Source organism: Paramormyrops kingsleyae, chromosome 8, assembly GCF_048594095.1.
Source record: "Paramormyrops kingsleyae isolate MSU_618 chromosome 8, PKINGS_0.4, whole genome shotgun sequence".
Lineage (NCBI taxonomy): Eukaryota > Metazoa > Chordata > Actinopteri > Osteoglossiformes > Mormyridae > Paramormyrops > Paramormyrops kingsleyae.
Genome location: NC_132804.1, coordinates 6,871,962 through 6,890,718, shown reverse-complemented (window position 1 = coordinate 6,890,718; position 18,757 = coordinate 6,871,962). Strand labels below are relative to the sequence as shown.

The 18,757-nt window shown below is 47.1% G+C and overlaps 1 protein-coding gene across 2 annotated transcripts in view; it reads left to right on the top strand.

Moving 5' to 3' along the window:
- The window catches only part of LOC111855051 (metabotropic glutamate receptor 4-like), a 253,692-nt gene that overhangs the window by 36,007 nt on the left and 198,928 nt on the right, over window positions 1-18,757 (top strand). For both annotated transcript variants that reach the window (XM_023833665.2, XM_023833666.2), the window contains exon 2: window positions 2,130-3,116. In XM_023833665.2, the coding sequence (XP_023689433.2) occupies window positions 2,607-3,116 (510 nt within the window). In that variant the 5' untranslated portion in view covers window positions 2,130-2,606. The remainder of the gene's footprint in view (window positions 1-2,129; window positions 3,117-18,757) is intronic.

The window sequence follows — 18,757 nt, the reverse complement described above, 5'->3', positions numbered from 1 at the left end:
GGAGAGTTAGGCAGCTTCTGCCAGCTCACAGATGCATACAAGCGTAATTGTGTGTGACTGATCATGTGGTTATAGCAGGAACGGCAATCTCTGCATGACGATGAGCAAATGCCAGAGATATCACGGTACCAATGATGGCGGAGCCCTGCCCACATGTGTTGGGTTTCTTTCTGGTCACGTTTAACCATGTGGAACTTGTGAGGTGAGGTGGCCATAAATGTAGGGAGGTGCATCCTGTTGGGTAGAGAGTCAGGGCTTGTGGCATAAACCACGAGAACCTCTCAAAAGAAAGACCCGCCACCCTCTAATATGATCATTACCATTTCATTGTCACCCATGGGGAGGTCATCTGCTTTGATGTCTGTAACCACTGGGGGGGGGGGGAGTTGTTGGTGCTGCCAAGAAGATGACCGTTTTTTTTTTTTTGAGGGGGCCAGCATTTCCCACAATATATCTCCTGTTCATTCCAGCACTGCTAATCAGCAGAATTAAATCCGGTTTGTGTGTGTGTGTGTTTGTGTGTGTGTGTTGGGGGGGGCATTACCCACTGAGAATACACCACATAGGCTTTGAAGACCCCTGATGTGGCGACAAGGTGCAGGCGGGGAAAGACCTGTGTCTTTGTTATCGACGCGCATGATGGGTGGCTGCTGTTAGTCTTCTGGAGTATTCCGGCACCTTCTGGCACCTGCAAGCTGAGCGGAGGCATTGTCCCATCCTCTGAGCGGCCGCCTCCCCCTCTTCCTGCACTACGAGTGGGGAGGAGTGTCTCACAAAAAAACCTTTGGTCTGTAAAACCTAAATCCAGAGGGGTGGGCGGATTCCCACACAGCCGTGATGAATTTGCATGTCTTTCACGCTCTATAAAGCGATTGATTCCACCAGCACAGAAAAGCAACGAGCGCAACTGGAACCAAACTTTAGACTCCCTGGGAAGCTTTGCTCACCATCACTGAGAGCTCACCAATGACTAATCACTCCTGCTAATTATTTATTAGCCGATCCCTTGGCTCTGTGCAGTAGACTATATCCCTCTATCGGTCTCCTGTTTTTCACACTATAGTTACCACAGGAGACAATCACATCAAAAAGTTATTTAAGTGAATAGGCTACAGCTTAACAGAAATCCATTTTCTTTGACAAAACGGGGAAACACACAGCATGTTTTGCATATAACCTGATTTTCTTCATCTGTTTTCCAGAACTGCTTTTCCAGTTCGCGGTTGTGCTGAGCTTAGAGAGTATCCCAGAATGCACAGGGCCGGATTCAAGGTTTAAGGCTCTTTTATTATCCGGTGTGTACAGTACAATGAAAGTTGTACCTGTGTGCTTCCTATGGATGATAGTTAAATAAACGCAACAATATATACAGCAGCTGTCAACAAATAACAGATGACAGGGAAAGGCAGCAGTAGACAAACAAACACTTAGCATTTACATGTACACTGGAGGCAGAGCCAGGGGGATATAGTGCCTGTTAATTGTGACAGGATTCTGTGCGTAATTAGCTTTTGCTGAGGAGCTTGGTTGCCCATGGGGGAGCTTGGTTGCCCATGGGGGAGCTTGGTTGCCCATGAGGGAGCCTGATTGCCAATGGGTAAAATGTGAATCTCAGCGCCTGATGGGATGCTGGTTTGTCACGGAGCACATCCTCACACAGCAGGGGGAAATTAGCCCAGCTGTGCAGTTCGGGCCCCTGTTTAAACCACTGTGGGGGTCAGTTATATGTAAACACGAAGGCGACACGCTAATTTCATGGCGTGGGAAGCAACTGCTTAGTGAGCCCTCGTACCTCTTTATTATGGCATTATCCTGGGTTTATGTTGATGTTCCTGCCCCCATAGGGCCCCATGCTGTCTGCGGATCTGCCCAGGCATGAGACAGCAGCGTGCCCACATCACCCGCGGGCTCAGGGGCAGCCGGAACCCGGCAGTAGAGGCGTTGCATCACCGTATAACGTCATACTGGCTAAATCGCAGACTTTTAAAATCTCGTCGTCGCTAGGAGACGCGCGGCAGTCGACGGTTACGTCCCGCGAAGGACCACGCTGGGGAGCCGGGGGGTGAAACGGTGTGAAACGCTTTATCTCACTTTCCCTTTGCTGATCAGACTTTCTTTTTATCTTTCAGGAGCGGTTTTTCCACGTGTCGCCCTTCCTGTCCTCCTCCCTCAGAGGGAACTCGGGGACCAGCAGGAGCTGCTGTCATCTTCCCAAGTGAGGGGGAGCGAAAAAAAAACAAAACAATAAAACAAAACAAAGTCACTCGTTCATCTGCCTTTGATGCTTCCCGGACAGCCAATCAGGGAACGGGGCCCCGGCTCGGCAGCGAGGCGGCGGCAGTGGGGGGTGGCCCATGTTCCGAGAGCTGGGGGGGGCACAGAGGAGTGAGTGAATTTACCAAGAGGAAGAAGAAGACAGAAGGAAAAAGAAAGTCATTCAAATTTTAACGCGCGTGTTTCATATCAGAGCATGCGGGAGGAATACGGCAGTCTTTGTTCTTCTGAGAAACTCTGAAATTAACACATCAGACAGTTTTTATTCCCCTCCCCTTTCCTTCCCGGCTAAAAAGGATTAAAAGTTGGATGTGAGTCGGGTGGTGGCCGCCATGTGTCGCTCGTGGGGGCTGGGCACGGGGCCGGGCCTCGCCCTGCTGGCTCTCTGCTTGCTGTCGGACGCGTTGGCGGGAAAAGCTAAAGGCCCCGGGCACACGCACCTGAACTCCATCCGCATCGACGGCGACATTTCGCTGGGGGGGCTTTTCCCGGTGCACGCGCGCGGAGCCGGTGGCAAGGCGTGCGGCGAGCTGAAGAAGGAGAAGGGCATTCACCGGCTGGAGGCCATGCTGTTCGCGCTGGACCGCATCAACAACGACAACGCCCTGCTGCCCAACATCACGCTGGGCGCCCGCATCCTGGACACGTGCTCGCGCGACACGCACGCCCTGGAGCAGTCGCTCACCTTCGTGCAGGCGCTCATCGAGAGGGACGGCACCGACGTGAAGTGCCTGGGCGGCGGCCCGCCCATCATCGCCAAGCCCGAGCGCGTGGTGGGCGTCATCGGAGCCTCCGCCAGCTCCGTCTCCATCATGGTGGCCAACATCCTGCGGCTCTTCAAGGTACCCGTGCTTGCCCTTCTCCTCGGCCTGCCCTCACACGACAGGCCGACTCAGACCAGGTCTTCGATCGCACATTATTATTTCTTATTTATTTATTGGGCATCACAGGTGGGTAGATCAGGTCCAGAGAATAAAAGTCCAGACTAAGATTTTGTTTCAACCACCCAGTTGAATCCTCTGCGTCGGTGACTATTTATAGCTGCTTGGTTGAAACAAAATCTTAGTCTGGACCTTTACCCTCTGGACCTGATCTACCCACCCGTTATGACCTTTACCCTCTGCACCTGTACTAACCACCTCCGGGTAACATCACTTTGTGAGACACTTCAACAGTCAACTAAAAACTCATATCTGGATGTGGTCGGCGATGGTTAAAATATTGATTTCCATTAAGCGGCGATGTCATAAAGTGTTTTTTTATGGCCATTCTAAGTAAAATTTTGCTCAAATTATTGCTCAGATTATTATGTTTTAATTATTTATAGTTGGTTAATTGAAATCATTGATGCACTGAATTCTGGGTAGTCGTAAACTGGAATAACGTATGATTTTCTTGGAAACAGCAGGTTTTAAGTAATATTCAAGCGATTCTACATATATATAGTAAGAAAGAAATATTCTTCGCACATTTAATATAATGTGTGAAAAGCCCATCCCGTGGTGGATGATGAAGGGTTCGCAATTTGATCTCCATTAAGATTGTAAGGTTTAGCTGGAGGCAGAGAGGTGAATGCTGGCGCCCCCAGAGTCTGTAGAGGGAATGGCGGGCGGTGAGTCTGTGCGGGAGATGTGTCACGAAGGCAGCAGGCCGCACAGGTCACATGAGAAATAACTCATGCGGGAAAATCCTGCTGAGGATTGTGTTTGCGGCGCTGGTGTCCCCCTGTGGCCGCGATGTCAAACTGAGCTGGGATCTTAATGGTGTCTTGGGGTTGGGGCGGCTTTGTAAACACGAAATATGAAAATCAAGCACCATTTGCCTGTGCCGCCTTTCTGCACCTTCACTGCTGTCTTATACACTGTAAAGCCTTCAGCCCTTGGACAAAGGATAGAATTATAATGCACCGGTGAACAAGCATTACCAAAATATACATTTTATTATTATGTCAACAGTGCGTACTTGAAAATTTAATGAACTGACCAACTGAAGGTGAACTGCCTTGATATTTATGTTAAACCAGCAAAAGACCTTTTGGGTTCACTTAATTTAGCTCATGGTAACTTGGATTTTTATGCTTATTCCTTTACACGTGCATTTGCAATTGCACGTGCATTTACATTTACACGTGCATTTACATTCACACGTGCATTTACATTTGCACGTGCAGAACATTTTCCTGTTTGCCTCTCATGTTGTTATTTTTCTGTTCTGTGTTGTGAAGGAGAAGAAAATTAGGTATTTTTTAGTACCTTTCAGCCATTAAATTTATACATATCATGGCAGTGCACAATATAAAGAATTTTTTTCATATTGCAACAGCAAAATAAAAAATATATCATTTATCAGTGTCTAATTGTCAAACCTCTACCATTTAAAACGAAATTTAAAGGAATTTGTGATTCTGCAACTGAAAAAAGCATTTCCTAACAGCCTCATTGATTTCAAGAATATTAAATAATATGCTATTTTACTTAATACTTTTAACTAAACTTTTATGATGCCAGTGATAACGTTTGTAAAACTTCAGATGTCTGCCTGATTTGCTTGGGATGATGTTGGTTCCCCGCGTAGACCGGGCCTGGCGGCTCAGGACGCGGTGCCGGTTCCCCGCGTAGACCGGGCCTGGCGGCTCAGGACGCGGTGCCGGTTCCCCACGTAGACCGGGCCTGGCGGCTCAGGGCGCGGTGCCGGTTCCCCGCGTAGACCGGGCCTGGCGGCTCAGGACGCGGTGCCGGTTCCCCGCGTAGACCGGGCCTGGCTGCTCAGGACGCGGTGCCGGTTCCCCGCGTAGACCGGGCCTGGCGGCTCAGGACGCGGTGCCGGTTCCCCGCGTAGACCGGGCCTGGCTGCTCAGGACGCGGTGCCGGTTCCCCGCGTAGACCGGGCCTGGCTGCTCAGGACGCGGTGCCGGTTCCCCGCGTACACCGGGCCTGGCTGCTCAGCACGCGGTACCGGTTCCCCGCGTACACCGGGCCTGGCGGCTCAGGACACGGTGCCGGTTCCCCGCGTAGACCGGGCCTGGCTGCTCAGGGCGCGGTGCCGGTTCCCCGCGTAGACCGGGCCTGGCGGCTCAGGGCGCGGTGCCGGTTCCCCGCGTAGACCGGGCCTGGCGGCTCAGGACGGGGTGCCGGTTCCCCGCGTAGACCGGGCCTGGCGGCTCAGGACGGGGTGCCGGTTCCCCGCGTACACCGGGCCTGGCGGCTCAGGACGCGGTACCGGTTCCCCACGTAGACCGGGCCTGGCGGCTCAGGACGCGGTGCTACGTCGCTCACCGCCCCCTTAGGAGTAAATCCTCACTGTAGATGTGCTCTGCAGGGGTCTCAAAAAGGGCCCCCAGTCAACCCTTTATCGGCAAAATCATACAGGGGCGTCTGACTCAAATAGCCCAGGGGGGCTTTGACTACGAGAATGTGCCCCCGGTTCTGTATAAGGTCCTAGATAAGATGCTGAAATCAAATAAAAACACGTTTCTCATCTTCCTATACTGTACTGCAGATCTGCACGAAACAGGCATAGGTCTTTGAATGCTGTGATATATTCATTTATACAGCTTCTGTTCCCCCTAAATCAGTGCGTTTTGTGTACCTTGTGAGACTCTACTAAACCCTGTTTCAGGAAATTATTCTCAAACGCGTGTGAGCAAGAAAAATCTATTGCAGCAAGCAGTGTAACAGGCATCGCTTAATTTCTGATGTTTTGAGTGTGTATCATTTCAGTAATACCAAAATCTGACGGTTTAAAAAAAAAACAATAATTGGTCCATTTACGTATCAAGGAAGTACAAAAATGAGTTGCTAAATGACCCACTGCTACAACAAATATACACGAAACCCACAAATAGTCATGCTATAGTAGTGATGTGCTGTAGACATGAAAGAAAATCCTCCTTTGTTAGTGTTTTTGTTAGCATTTACTAACTGCTTTATGAGTAGATAGGTTAGCTCAAAATCCCTTGGTAATTTTTGGCTCATTTTACTTATACGAAAATGGAATGGGGGAATGAAAAATGATCGGTTCAGAGAGATAACCAATCAGATTGTAGAGAAAATGGGTCTAAGCCAGCGGTGGCCAATCTAATCCTCAAAGGGCCGGTATGTGTGCAGGTTTTAGGGTAACCTTTAGGTCAGCTGTTCAAACCCAGGTGTGAGGACTCCTCAGCCAATCAGTCCACTAATTAGTAATACAATTAGGGAGCTGCAGCAAAAACCCACACACACATCGGCCCTTTGCGGATAAGATTGGCCACCCCTGGTCTAAGCAACTAGAGGAGGCGGGACCATCCAATAAGATGTCTTGGTCCCTAAGATGTCTAGGTCTTTCATTCTGCCCTCAGAACATTTTTGTATAAGTAAAACTCCCACGAGTTCATTTCTGCTTCCACATCTCTTGCCTTGTGGCTCAGTGGCTCTCCTATGCCCTCTGAAATACAGACTACACAGAAATGATCTGTATTACCTCAGCTTTAGCACGATTTTAGTACCATGCATGATCATTCTTTCATCTGGGTCCAGTGCATAATCATTCCTTTATTAAGGTCTTCCCAGAGATGTGGCCCCTCTCGCGTTCTGGAAGCCGTGCCGGTATTTCAGGGTGTATTTGTGGCTTGTGCTGAGGACGGCGGTGCCAGAATCCATGTTGAAAGCGTCCGGCTGTTTGGCCCGTCGCCCTTCCGCTTTTTGCTTAGCTGCCCCTCCCATGGTGGGCTGTTGACTCTGCTGGTGACTCTTGAATACCTGGTGAATGGGGACGGTGGAGGGGGGGGGGGGGGCATGCACGGAGTGCCGTAAGGGCTGAAGGTCTACCTGCATGATCGTGCAACTAACCAATCAGAGGGGAGTGAAACAATGCAGCAGTTCATGTCGCAGTGAGCAGTGGGACGGAAAGATACCAAGGAAGACGGTGCTCGAATAGGGGGTCCTGAATGGGCAAGGAAATGTCAAATACAAAAATTGGAAACTTTATTCAAACAATATGATAATATGAGACATTATTTAACATGCAAGTTACACACGGTAGGTTTTAATGTAAGATCCTGATCAAGTTAAAGATACCAAATGTTCTTCATTCTATAAAAAAAAGCTAATTTTGGGTACCTGTGGACAGAGGGGGCAGTTCTAGCCCCTCCCTAGGTGGTCCTAAGGCGACTTTGCCCAGATTGGGCCACATGACAGTATACACACGGTCCCCATAATGGGCACTGGGAGAAACCTTTACTGCCCCACTAAGGATTTCCGCCTCTGACTGTGGGTTAGTTGCTTTTGGGCCCACTTTTCCAGGTCCGATGGACCCCACAGCGCCACGGTTTGGGCCCTCGACTGCCAGCCATATGGCACAGAGAAACCTGGAGGGCATTCAGGGCACGTTGGAGCAGTGCGTCTTATAACAGCAGGAGGCGGTAGTCAGGCTATATACTGAATAATAAAAAGGTGAATGTTTTAATGCAATGGCATGTAGGGCAAAGAATTATATCCTATTTACCTATTTACTGTTTTCTTCATGGTGCTATGTTTAAAAAACTGACAAATGTATAACGTTTACCATCCATCCATCTTCCGTGGCCGCTTATCCAGTGCAGGGCCACGGTGAAGCTGCAGACTCCCCCAGGAAGGTCACAGTACGAGGCAGGGGACACCAGATGATGACAGGGTGCTTCCCTTTAAAATGCAAATGGTAGCTGCTGCATGGGAATCATCTGGCCAGCATCAAACCCACAATGTGATGGGTGAGGTGAGCAGGTCCATCACAATCCTGCAGATTCTGGACCAGCGGGGTGGCCTTTGTCTGCACCCCCCCCCAGGGCTTCAGTGCCCCCCCACGCCCGCGGGCTGATGCCGGGCGTCTCCCCATCAGACCACAGAAGCGGCTGTTCTGCAGATATTCCGTTCAGCTCCAGTGATCTCTCATCTCCAAAGCCTGCGTTTCTCCTTTTTATTATCCAGACGAAAACCCCCTGCTCCCCCCCCCCCCCCACCAACCCACCCTGTCTGCTGGCAATTATCTCCAGTTTGAAGTCCGGGCAGGAGCGCCGATTGGCACCCCCGATCAGCATTCCGGCACGTTCCGCCTGGTGCCGCTGTGTTCCGCCGCGCCTAAGGCCCGGGGTGTCGATAATGCATTATGCCACGGCCGACGGGGAGGCTCGGGTGGGAGGGTGGATGGGCATCCTGCGGCAAGGCTGCAAATCACCACCCGGCGTGGCAGACGGCGGCGTTCCGGGTGGGCGGGGCCAGGACTGCACGCTAAAAGCCGGATTAATGGACGTTCGGGGATAAATATTTTCCTTATGATGGAAAAAATGTGGGGGCAGCTTCTGGCAGCCCTCCACAGCTGAAAAAGTATAGATTAGGCAGTAAATAGCAGCACCTCCATTTTCGGGGACCTTGAATTACAAGTGCTAAGGGTGAGGGGATCATTTGCCAGTCAGCAGGACGCGTCTGGGCCCAGCCGTGCCAAGCTGAGCACCACTTTGTCTCACTAGATACGAGCCTCAGCCCTGGCAAGAGGGCAGAACCTTAATGGGCTTATTTAACGAGCAATTCCCAAAAAATCTGGCCCAGTGAGCTGTGCTGTAGCTGTGCTGTTTGTTATCTGTGACTCCCTCCCAGCCCAAAGTGCTTCAGTGCCGGGGTTTGAGCAGAACCCTCCCCCAACCCTCAGAGTGCAGTCAAAAGCGAGAGATGCCGGGGGGAGGAGGGACTGACGAAAAACTGTCTCCTCAGCACACAGGTATTCATCCAGAAGGGCTCGATGAATATTTTAGACAGAGATTACATAACGTGGGCCGGCCGAAGTTGTTGTGGGGTTGGAATGCGGGAAGCTTCAGGATTTCAGCTTCAGCTTCTAGCCTCTGCTAATCTGTACTTACAGGAGTGATGTAACGCTATAAGACCCGCTCCGAGGGGGGGGGGGGGGAGCAGAGGCACATGATGCAGAGGTGGTGGAGGAGGGGCTGGGACTGGGGTTCTGGAGTGGAGATGGGTTCTGGAGTGGAGATACCCCAAAGCAGGTAGTGAGGGGGGAACGAAAGGCAGCTGTTTCGACTTTAGAACCAGAGACAGGCTTTGGGGCTGAGGAGGGGGTACCATGGAGGTTGATGGAAGTCATGACCTGTGATGAGGAATGTTGCCTTAGAAACAAACGTTCAGCTGATTGCTGGCGCTCGCAGTTTTGACAGGAAGCAGGAGACCGCAGACGGTATTTTTAGTTTTTTGATTGCAGACACAGATTTTTAAAAAAATTGAGGGTATCCTTGTGGGGGGGGGGGGGGGGCGAGAAAGTGTATCCACACAAAGTAAAAAGTTACAGGTTTTTATCATGTTGTGGGGAAATCTGGTCTCCACAATATAATATATGTATACCCCCCCCCCCATGTACACGCTCCTCCCATAACTGCGCACCTCCCTGCCGCCCATTATTATTGAATATGTCTCCCCACAAAAGCCATTTCAGCTCAGTAAACCCTGGCTGAGAAGGGTGTGTGCTGACCAAGGACTGTAACATCGATATCTGCACATAACAGCCTCGTGGCTCAGAGCGACATGACAGATTCAGCCAAGGATGGAGTGAGTGCAGGCGGGGGAATGTGGGATGAGGGATTTTATCAGCAGTGTATTAAAAACAGCTGCTAGATTTTATATGATCCTGCTCCAATTTAAATAATAATCAGAATCCAAAGAAATGAGAATAAATGTCACTGAAACAGACGAAATTCATCTGTGAGCATCCTGTGTTTCTGCTGGAACAATATTACAGTAATTTAATTGTTATACCGATGGTAAAAACTGCTGGTGACTACTGCCAGTAGCTAGTTTATTTTAACAAATTGGTCCAGTCAAACCAAAGTTAGAAGATACAGAAATAGTATCTATATCCTGATTCAGAGACATACACTAGCGGTGGTTTAACATGAATTATATGAATGTTAGAGGCTAAGGGCATTATGGTGGCCCGCTAGGTCAGACCGTGACCTCACACCTCTCGCATTCCATTGTCACCCCTGGATCTACGTGTTACCTGTGTTCTTGTGTGGATTTACCCCAATTTCCTCCTGCAGTCCAGAATCATATGACTTAGATGACTTTGTGTTTTCAAAAACGCCTTTGTATGTGTGTGTGTACCACCTGCGCTGGGTATTCGGTTATGGAAGGTACACCGATATCATGGCATAGAGACTGCCATCAGCGACACGACTTAAAATCAATGTATTGTCAGGCTCGCGTTTTAAATAGAACTTGTGCGTGACTCACATTCAGATATACATTTACAGTAGTGATATGCAGGGGTGCCAACTTTGGTCAGTGGGCTGAAGTGAGATTTTCAATATGAGACAAGTCTGCACACGCATTTACATGTATGTAACAGTTTTATTGCCCTGTAAATAGTCTGTAGGGTTTGCAAAGTACCCCAACTCTTCATATACTATATGTAAAACTTTATATATAAAACTACATAAAACTATATATAGTTTCAGGTTTATAATAGATTAATATAGATTTCTTGCCGGAGCGTGTGAGTCTGAAAATGTGAGTGTCACAGCAGATGTGTGAGAGCTGGCGACCCTGATGAAAATAAACTTTGATGGACAGTGTTAATGTTAATGCTTCGGGGGGGATCACTATGGGGGGTTAGGATGGCTTGTGACCCCCCCACCCCCAAAATAATCACCCAGTGAACGTCTGATGCAGCCACGGGACAGGATCCACGTGGAGAGAGCCGTGCGTACGTTGACGTTCAGAGACCATTTCTGCTGTTTTCCAAGACAAAGTGTGGAAAAGTCCATCTGGCTAACGAGGGTTGCCAGATGCACTCGCAGATTTACAAATGAAGCTAAATAAACAAAATAAATAAATATATGAGGAATGAGACAGAGGAGGATTTGTGCAAAACAACACTTACTAGGAAAAAAAAACTGAAATTCTCAACTGGATGCCAGTTTGGCGCTTTAACTGGAATGCTCAAGGGTACGGTTCTTAACTCCTCTGTCACTTGAAGTGCATGCTCTGAGTTTTAAAGAGTACATGTTGGTGCTACTATTGTCACAGTAGCCTTGGTGTCAACGAGATTTTACGTTGGCTTTTTTCCCCTCTTCAGAAATGCCTAATTTTTACTACTTCGGGCCAGATTTGTGAAGTAAGAGATCTTCTGTTAAGCCTTGAGCAGTTTATCTCCAGTTAGCCGCGGAGCTCTGCGAGTCTCTTGGCGGAGCCTTACCGTCTTACCCACGATCCACTGTGCTGCCTTGGAGGGTAGCTTGGTCTGAGCTCATTCTGGGCGGTGTCACGTCAACTCTGTTTTCATGATCGGCTCAACCTTGCCTGCATCCTTGGATTCTGAAATAGTTTCGCTCCCCCCCCCCCCCCCCCCCGCTGGCATTTGCCTTCCCGCGGCTTAAAATCATGGCGTTCGATTTTTCTCTCAGGGGGGTAGCGGTGTTACAGGCTTTTAAATCTGGGAATGTGTAAACCGCCGTCCACTTGCAGAGCTGGATTTGTTATGTTGTATCTGGGTGCGTTTGATTATGCCTGAGCTTGAGTGTGTCAGAATAAATGAGGGTCGAGCGATATCCCTGTAAGACAAAAACCTCACAATAAAAATCCTACCATGAAGCTTTGTGTGCCTTGCAGACATCTAAGGGGAGAAGCTGATGGTAACCCAATAAAAAAGTCTTCAAGTGGGAAAGGGTTAGAGATGAATACCACCAAGACCCTTCATGCCATAAATGTCTTAAATGAAGAAACTTTTTATAATTTCAGTTTTCTCATCGTTTTCTGTTCTGCAGCAGGAACATTTAGTTTTTATTGGGGGACACACAGCAGGCTGCAGGGGCCCGGCTGAAAAATTCCGTTTCGAATAGAAAAAGAGGGCAGATTTGAGATGCGACAAAATTATTATACAGTCCTAAAACTGTCAAAGACTACAGTACCTGGTTACCGATGGGGCAAATGAAGCTTCGAAATCCACCATAATTGGCGGGAGTGCAGAGAGCTGGTGCTGTTTTGACTGCATGGAGGCGATGTGCAAGTCGCTATACTGCACATAGCAATTAGTCTCATAAAATCAGTGCCATTAAATCATTCACATTAAAATAATTGGTCAGTGTTTACCACACATTGCATTTAATTAATATTACAGTCATTACCATTAAAATATATACTGCTTAATGCTGTCTCCAGTACTAACCTTTTTATCAGTTTAATTAGTTTGCGTTTTGAAAGGTGTGAGTTGCAGTTGCTGCTCCAGTGATGTGACGACGGACAGCAGTGTTTGAGATTTATTGGGTGCAGGATGCAGTGGGCAGCCCAGGCGCACCTCACACCTCCAGTGCTTGTGAGCTCAGCTTCCATCCCTGGTGGAATTTTCATGTTCTCCTCATGTTGGTGCACCGATAAACATCAAGCAAATCAATGTCCATAAATTGTTTTCAGTGTTGGGAGTGATCTGCCACGAACTGGAATTTCATCTAGAGTGACCACTGTCTTATGCCTTAACCATTATGGGATAGGCACTATGGTTACTGTGCCCCTGTGCTAGATAGATGGGTACATGATCAAATGAATTTGCCCAGTCCATGGGCATTTCTTGGTTAGCCAGATAACTTGTCAGATTTAAGGTAGTCCGTGCTAAATGTACGTGAACAAAGATATAGTCCATTTAGCCCAGATTACCTTAAATCCAACAAATTGTCTGGCTAAGCGAGAGGTCCTGCATCGTGGAGCTCTGCCCAGCTCTGTACTGGCATCTCCTCTTAAAGCAATCAGATTATGGCAGCCGGAGGTATGAGCTGGTAAAATAAGATAGAAGTGTTTGGCTGGTTTTGGGACCCAAGTGAACAAGTTTATATATGGATAGACGGTGTATCCGATGGCTGCTTATGCTTAATTCAGTATGTCTGACTGTGAGAGGGCAGCAGAAGGTGCGGGATGAATGAGGAAAGGGCGACGTCAGCATCCGGCTGCTTCCGTCTGAACATGCAGGAGAGGAAAGGAGAAGGAGTTTGACAGAGTCTGAGGAGGGTCGCGAGATCCAGCTGGTGAATTAACACAGATTGCAGTGGAAGATTCATATTCAGAAGTTAAAAACAGGGTAATTTTCTAATACTGAATAAACATTCCTTCAGAAATTGAACAGACAGGTGTGATGTTATCAAGCTCACATTCCAGGCATAACTATGTGCAGGTGTTAGGGGTTTAATGACAGCTCTGTCCTGAGCCTGACTGACACTAGGAGTTGTTTGATTGGCTGAGAGTTCCACCAATCAAGTCATGCTTCTGCATAGTATCACACTGGCCCGCCCACATAGGAGCACCTAAGTGGGTAGCACTCTACCCTCATGCCTGCAGGTTTTTGGGTTTTTTCCCTGTATTTTCATGGGTTTTCCCTCAGAGTCCAAAACACTTGGTATCTGGAACTGGTATCTTTAAATTGCCTATTGTGTGAATGTATTCCTTTATATCGACTTGCTATCTATACTGCAGAAAAAAAGTATAATTTAGCATTGTTAAGTGTTTTAATCTGATTTGGGCAGCCTTGAATATGCCCAGTTAAAAACTGGGTCCTTGAGTCTATGGCAATTGTCTTTACAGCTGTCAATCACCAATTGAACTGACTTGCTATTGGTCGAAAGCAGACAGTGAGTGACAGCTTAATATCAGTCCCGCCCACCGTGGGTTTTGAAGCCTTGTTTCTCCTGTCACTCACATTTTGCTCCGAGATGTGACAGCTGTCCAGTGACGGCACAGAAACGCTGGATGGAAGGAGAAATTGATTGTGAATAATTGCAGCCGTTTCCTCCTTCGGCACATGAAGATGTTACGAGTCACCCTAACCCCCCCATCCCCCCCCCCCATCTGGAACAACCTGGGTACACAGTCGCAGGATATGTTGTATGGTTGAAAATTTGTCAAGCAAGGCAAACTATGGCACAGTGTTTGCTCTGTTGATCAGGGCTTCCATTCTTCAGAGAATGTACTAGAGATTTATTAAATTTAGCTCATGAATGTTCTTGTTTATTTAAGAAATTGCCATTCACACAGCCTTTGTGCAGAAAAGGCAGCATTCGCTAGGTACAGCTATCTCTGCTGCAGCACAGAGACTCCCACATCCTGCAGCCCAAACCCTCGTGTTTATCACCTTTTTCCCTCACAGCCAAATTATCATAATGGCTCATTTTTAACCTGTGTCATCTGGAACCCAACTAATCATTTTCGAACATTTCTGCTTTGCTTGTCGCCAAAAACCTCAATCCAAGTTTACAACATTCCCAGCAGCCTATGTTGATAGTCATTTTCATCAGTTATTTTGATCCCTGACGAAACAGCATCTCTCCTGATTTTCTTAGGACAGTGTCTCTCAGCCTGTCCTGAGGGATCCCTAGTAGGTCCACATTTTTGTTTCCTCCCAGCCAACTTTGCTTCTATATGCTGTTGTGTAGCCAGGGAAGATGATTGAAACAGCTCTCTAAGAAGCTTAACATCAGAGGAGACCTCTGTTGTGCAGGAATCAGGAGTAAACACCTTAATGGTGAAATTATAAGAACGCCTCCCCCCCAGCCCCCCTAACCATCGGTCAGGGAAACTTACTGTTGGGCTGCAGAGGAGCCCAGTGTCCAAGGCCGAATTTTAATCCCGGCGATGGGGTGGAACGCCTGAATGCCTGGGTAGCAAAGTGAACTTAAACAGAGTAGAAAACAAGCAGGAAAGTGAATGTCAGTGAGATTCATTGCACCCTAAAAATTTTGACAGATGCGATGGAATCTGATCTGGAATATTTGAGGAGTATCACAGCCCCGTCAGTCACTGTGTCTGTAGGTTGTAAGAGTGTCACAACACAAGCAAGTGTTTTTTATTAGAAAAACAATATTGATTTTGTGATTAATGGCAATCCTGGTTTTGACAATTCAGTATTGATTCACAGAATCCCAAGATCTGTCTAGTTAATTTATGCCTTTTCCCCTGTGATTTTGAAAATATTTTCACGGAATTTCACTTGTGTCGATCTTCATATCGTATAGGTGGCACTATTTTCTGTGTCACCTATAGGGGGGTTGCAATAATACTGCGCAGTTGCCTCGTGCCGCCATCTTGGTGCACTGCCAGTTATAGTAATGGAGCACTCTGAGCACGTGAATGCAAGTCAAGTCAAGCAGGGCTTTATTTTCACCCCAATCATATTCATGGAACTATACCCAAATGTTCCTCAAATAAAATTATTTTGATCTACAAGCCTTTGATCATTCTTTAGTGGTGTTCACAATTTGTTTCCAGTGATAAAGCACAAATCGTGTTCCATTTAGAGCTTTTTAAACATCTCTCCAAATATGTACAGCTGCTATACAGTACTTCATATCTCATTCCCATTGGATTGTGTCAAATTGGAATCGAATAGAATCAGATTTAGTTTAATCTTTAGTTTGTGAATCAAATTCGAATCGGGGCATCTGTGACAATACCCAGGCCTAGTTTTTATTTCAGTCTGTTCCGCCATAATTGCTACTGAGTCACCTAGAAAACAACTTGCACATTCAGAAAAATATCTGTACCAGAAGTTCTTCCGATATTTTAAAACAATCCAGCAAAAATCTGGATTGATTCAGGGCTGGGAGGCAGGAAATGCATTAAGGTCTGGCTCCCTAAATTGCTGTTATGAACCCATTTTAAGACATACAGCACTGTTAGGGTATTGGGGAGATAAAATATCAAAGGTATTCTTCACAAATCACAACCTGTCAGTTTTTTCTTATAGCACTGTTTCAAAAGCTGAACCCTGGCGACCAGCCCTACATTCCTTCCACTTCTGAGAAATTAAACATCTCCGCAGCATCTCACCGCGAAAAGTCCCCTCTCTGCTCGCTTCCTCTCCTTCCCTGTGTCTGCTATCATTATTCACAGGCATGTTCTTCACCCCACCCAACCACGAGTCCCCCCCCCCCCACTTTGGCTGCCCCCATTTCCCCTTCCCCAGAGAGTTGTGCGAGATGTAGAGTGGTCTCCGTATTGATTCAGCACATCATCGTGGAGCAGTCTGCTGCCACTCTGCTCACGGGTCTGTGCCACTCGTGCCTCCGCGGTGCTGTAACCTCAAGGTGATTCCCTAACTGTCCGGAACTACTAGTCATAAACCTGCAGAAGTAATGCAAGCGGAACAATCAAAAACAACCCGGAACATGCTTGCTTGTTTACCCACCAAATGACTTCTTAAATTAAGAGGTGCTAAAATGTTCGTAAATATTATGACAGTGATGTTTGCACTCTTTCTGTTCACACATATAATATCTCCAATAACAGTGGACTGTAACATTATAAAATTCCTTTAAACAGCGCTGGCCTGGGGTGGCGTGGGGGTGGAGAGTGTCCTTATTGGTACAATATGTCCTGAAAGCCACAGTAATTGAGTCAGACTGAGTAGATCTTTTGTTGAGCCTCAGTTGCTGAGTCAGAGTCAGTTAGCTCTGTCATTGGTCTGCTAATCACTGGATGGGATCCTCTGACCTGGCCTGACATGACTCATTGAGTCAGAGCAGTCTGGCTGCAGCCATTGATTCGGAAGGACTTTGCCCGATCAGCTGGTGGGGATGTGCTGGCAGACTTGTCATGGAGTCAAATCACGAGGTTCCCAATGGTTAAGGAGGAAGGCTGGCAGATTCAGTGCAGACCAAAGACTCACTATATTTAAGGACTCGCTGCTGAAGTAGCTTAGACAACCAGCCGTCGTTTGCTTTGTCAGAAATGGAGGGATCGGTCTGGTTGCTGATGTGAGAGACATTCTCCATAAAGGAGAAGGTGGATGTGTGTGCTAATCTCCCCAAGAAACGTCACGGCTCACGGCCGTAGCTGGCGCGTGGCATTTCTTTACTTCTGACAAAATAAAAAGCAATCAGCAGATCTCAAATGAAAACAGCCCAAAATGATAAGTTCTCAAACACAAGTGCTAACCGATGGCCCTAATACACTTCAGTTCCCAGTAAGCCTTATTTCGAAAAATATAAGTCAATACTGCAGGGATTTGAAGAATATCTTGACTGGAGAAACACGAGGGAAAGAGATAGATGAGATTTATATCACCACCTCCTATTACTTGCCCTAACTTTGGCTGTTTTTTCTGATTTTTGCCCCTTCAAATCTACAGAATGATCTGGAACATCCAAAAGAAAGTGGGTCCCTTTGCAAATCATACTGCTTTTGTCAGTGAAAGAACCTTCTTGTGCTAAAATGTATTTTACCTACTTACTCTTTTTGTCTGCTGCTTGACTGCTGTTTTACTAATGACTGACATACAGGATGGGAGATTGAATTACAGTGTAACTAATCTGCACATTAACGACCAGGTATACATTGCTGTTAACATCCTAACCAGCTGAGATATACACTCCATTTCTGGACTTCTGCTTTTACTCCACTCTAAAAATTTTCAACGAAAAAACAAGACTTGGTTGACTTTGTCTTCATAAAACGTGCATACAACTCTGAGAATCATATTTCATCCTTTGCTTTTGACTGTAATTTTCGTTTCAGCTTCGTTTAGAAAATCAGTGCTTAGCTGTAATGTGGGGTATGGATGTCTGTATACCTGTGCCTTATCAGCAGCCCTATAAGGTTGCAGTCATTTCCAGATGTTGATCCTGGAACCCATGCGCTGTTGGAACCCTTTCCCCGACCCCAAAACACGCTTTTAAATTCCCCTCTCCCATTCCTAAATTTCACTTTTTTTCCTTCCCCTCTCCCATTCCTAAATTTCCCCTCACCCCTGTGTCACATGACTTTTTTTGCCACCCCATCAAGAGCAAGTCTTTCAGTATCTTCATCATATTTTAAAAGGAAGATGAATTGCAACATTTTTTAGTTAGGCTTTCCATTTTTAGTTTGAATTGAAGCACATAACAATTTATTATGATGAATAGGAGAATAAGCATTCAGAATACATCCCCAGAAGACCCAGATTTCATCCTTAGATGTGTTGCCAAAAGTGAATGAGGTAAGCTAGTGAAGCCTTTATTCTAACTGAAGAGCTTCGCACACTGGGCTGAAAATATTTTCCTGTAGTGCTAGCAGTGGCAGATTGGTGTTGGTCTGAGCCCACTGATCGTTCTCAGTACCTCTGCAGTAGCTACGGCAACGCATGCCCCCCCATCGCCTAACAGGTGGAGGCAGAGATACAAAGGGGGTCTTTGTATGTTGATGCTTCCATGTCCCCCTCTCGCCAGTGTGGGGAAGCAATTAAGAAGGCCAATAGGATGTTTAGTTATATGTTTAGTGTGTGGAGTTTAACTCAAGGGAGGTGATGGTAAGATTATACAATTCCTTGGTAAGATCCCAACTAGAATATTGAGTGCAGATTTGGTCACCTTACCTTAAAAAGGATATTGTTGCCTTAGAAGAGGTTCGATGTGAATGAATGATTCTTGGTCTCAGAGGAATGTCTTATGAGGAGAGGTTAGCTGAGCTGAATCTGTTCAGCCTCAAGCAAATGAGGCTAAGGGGGGACA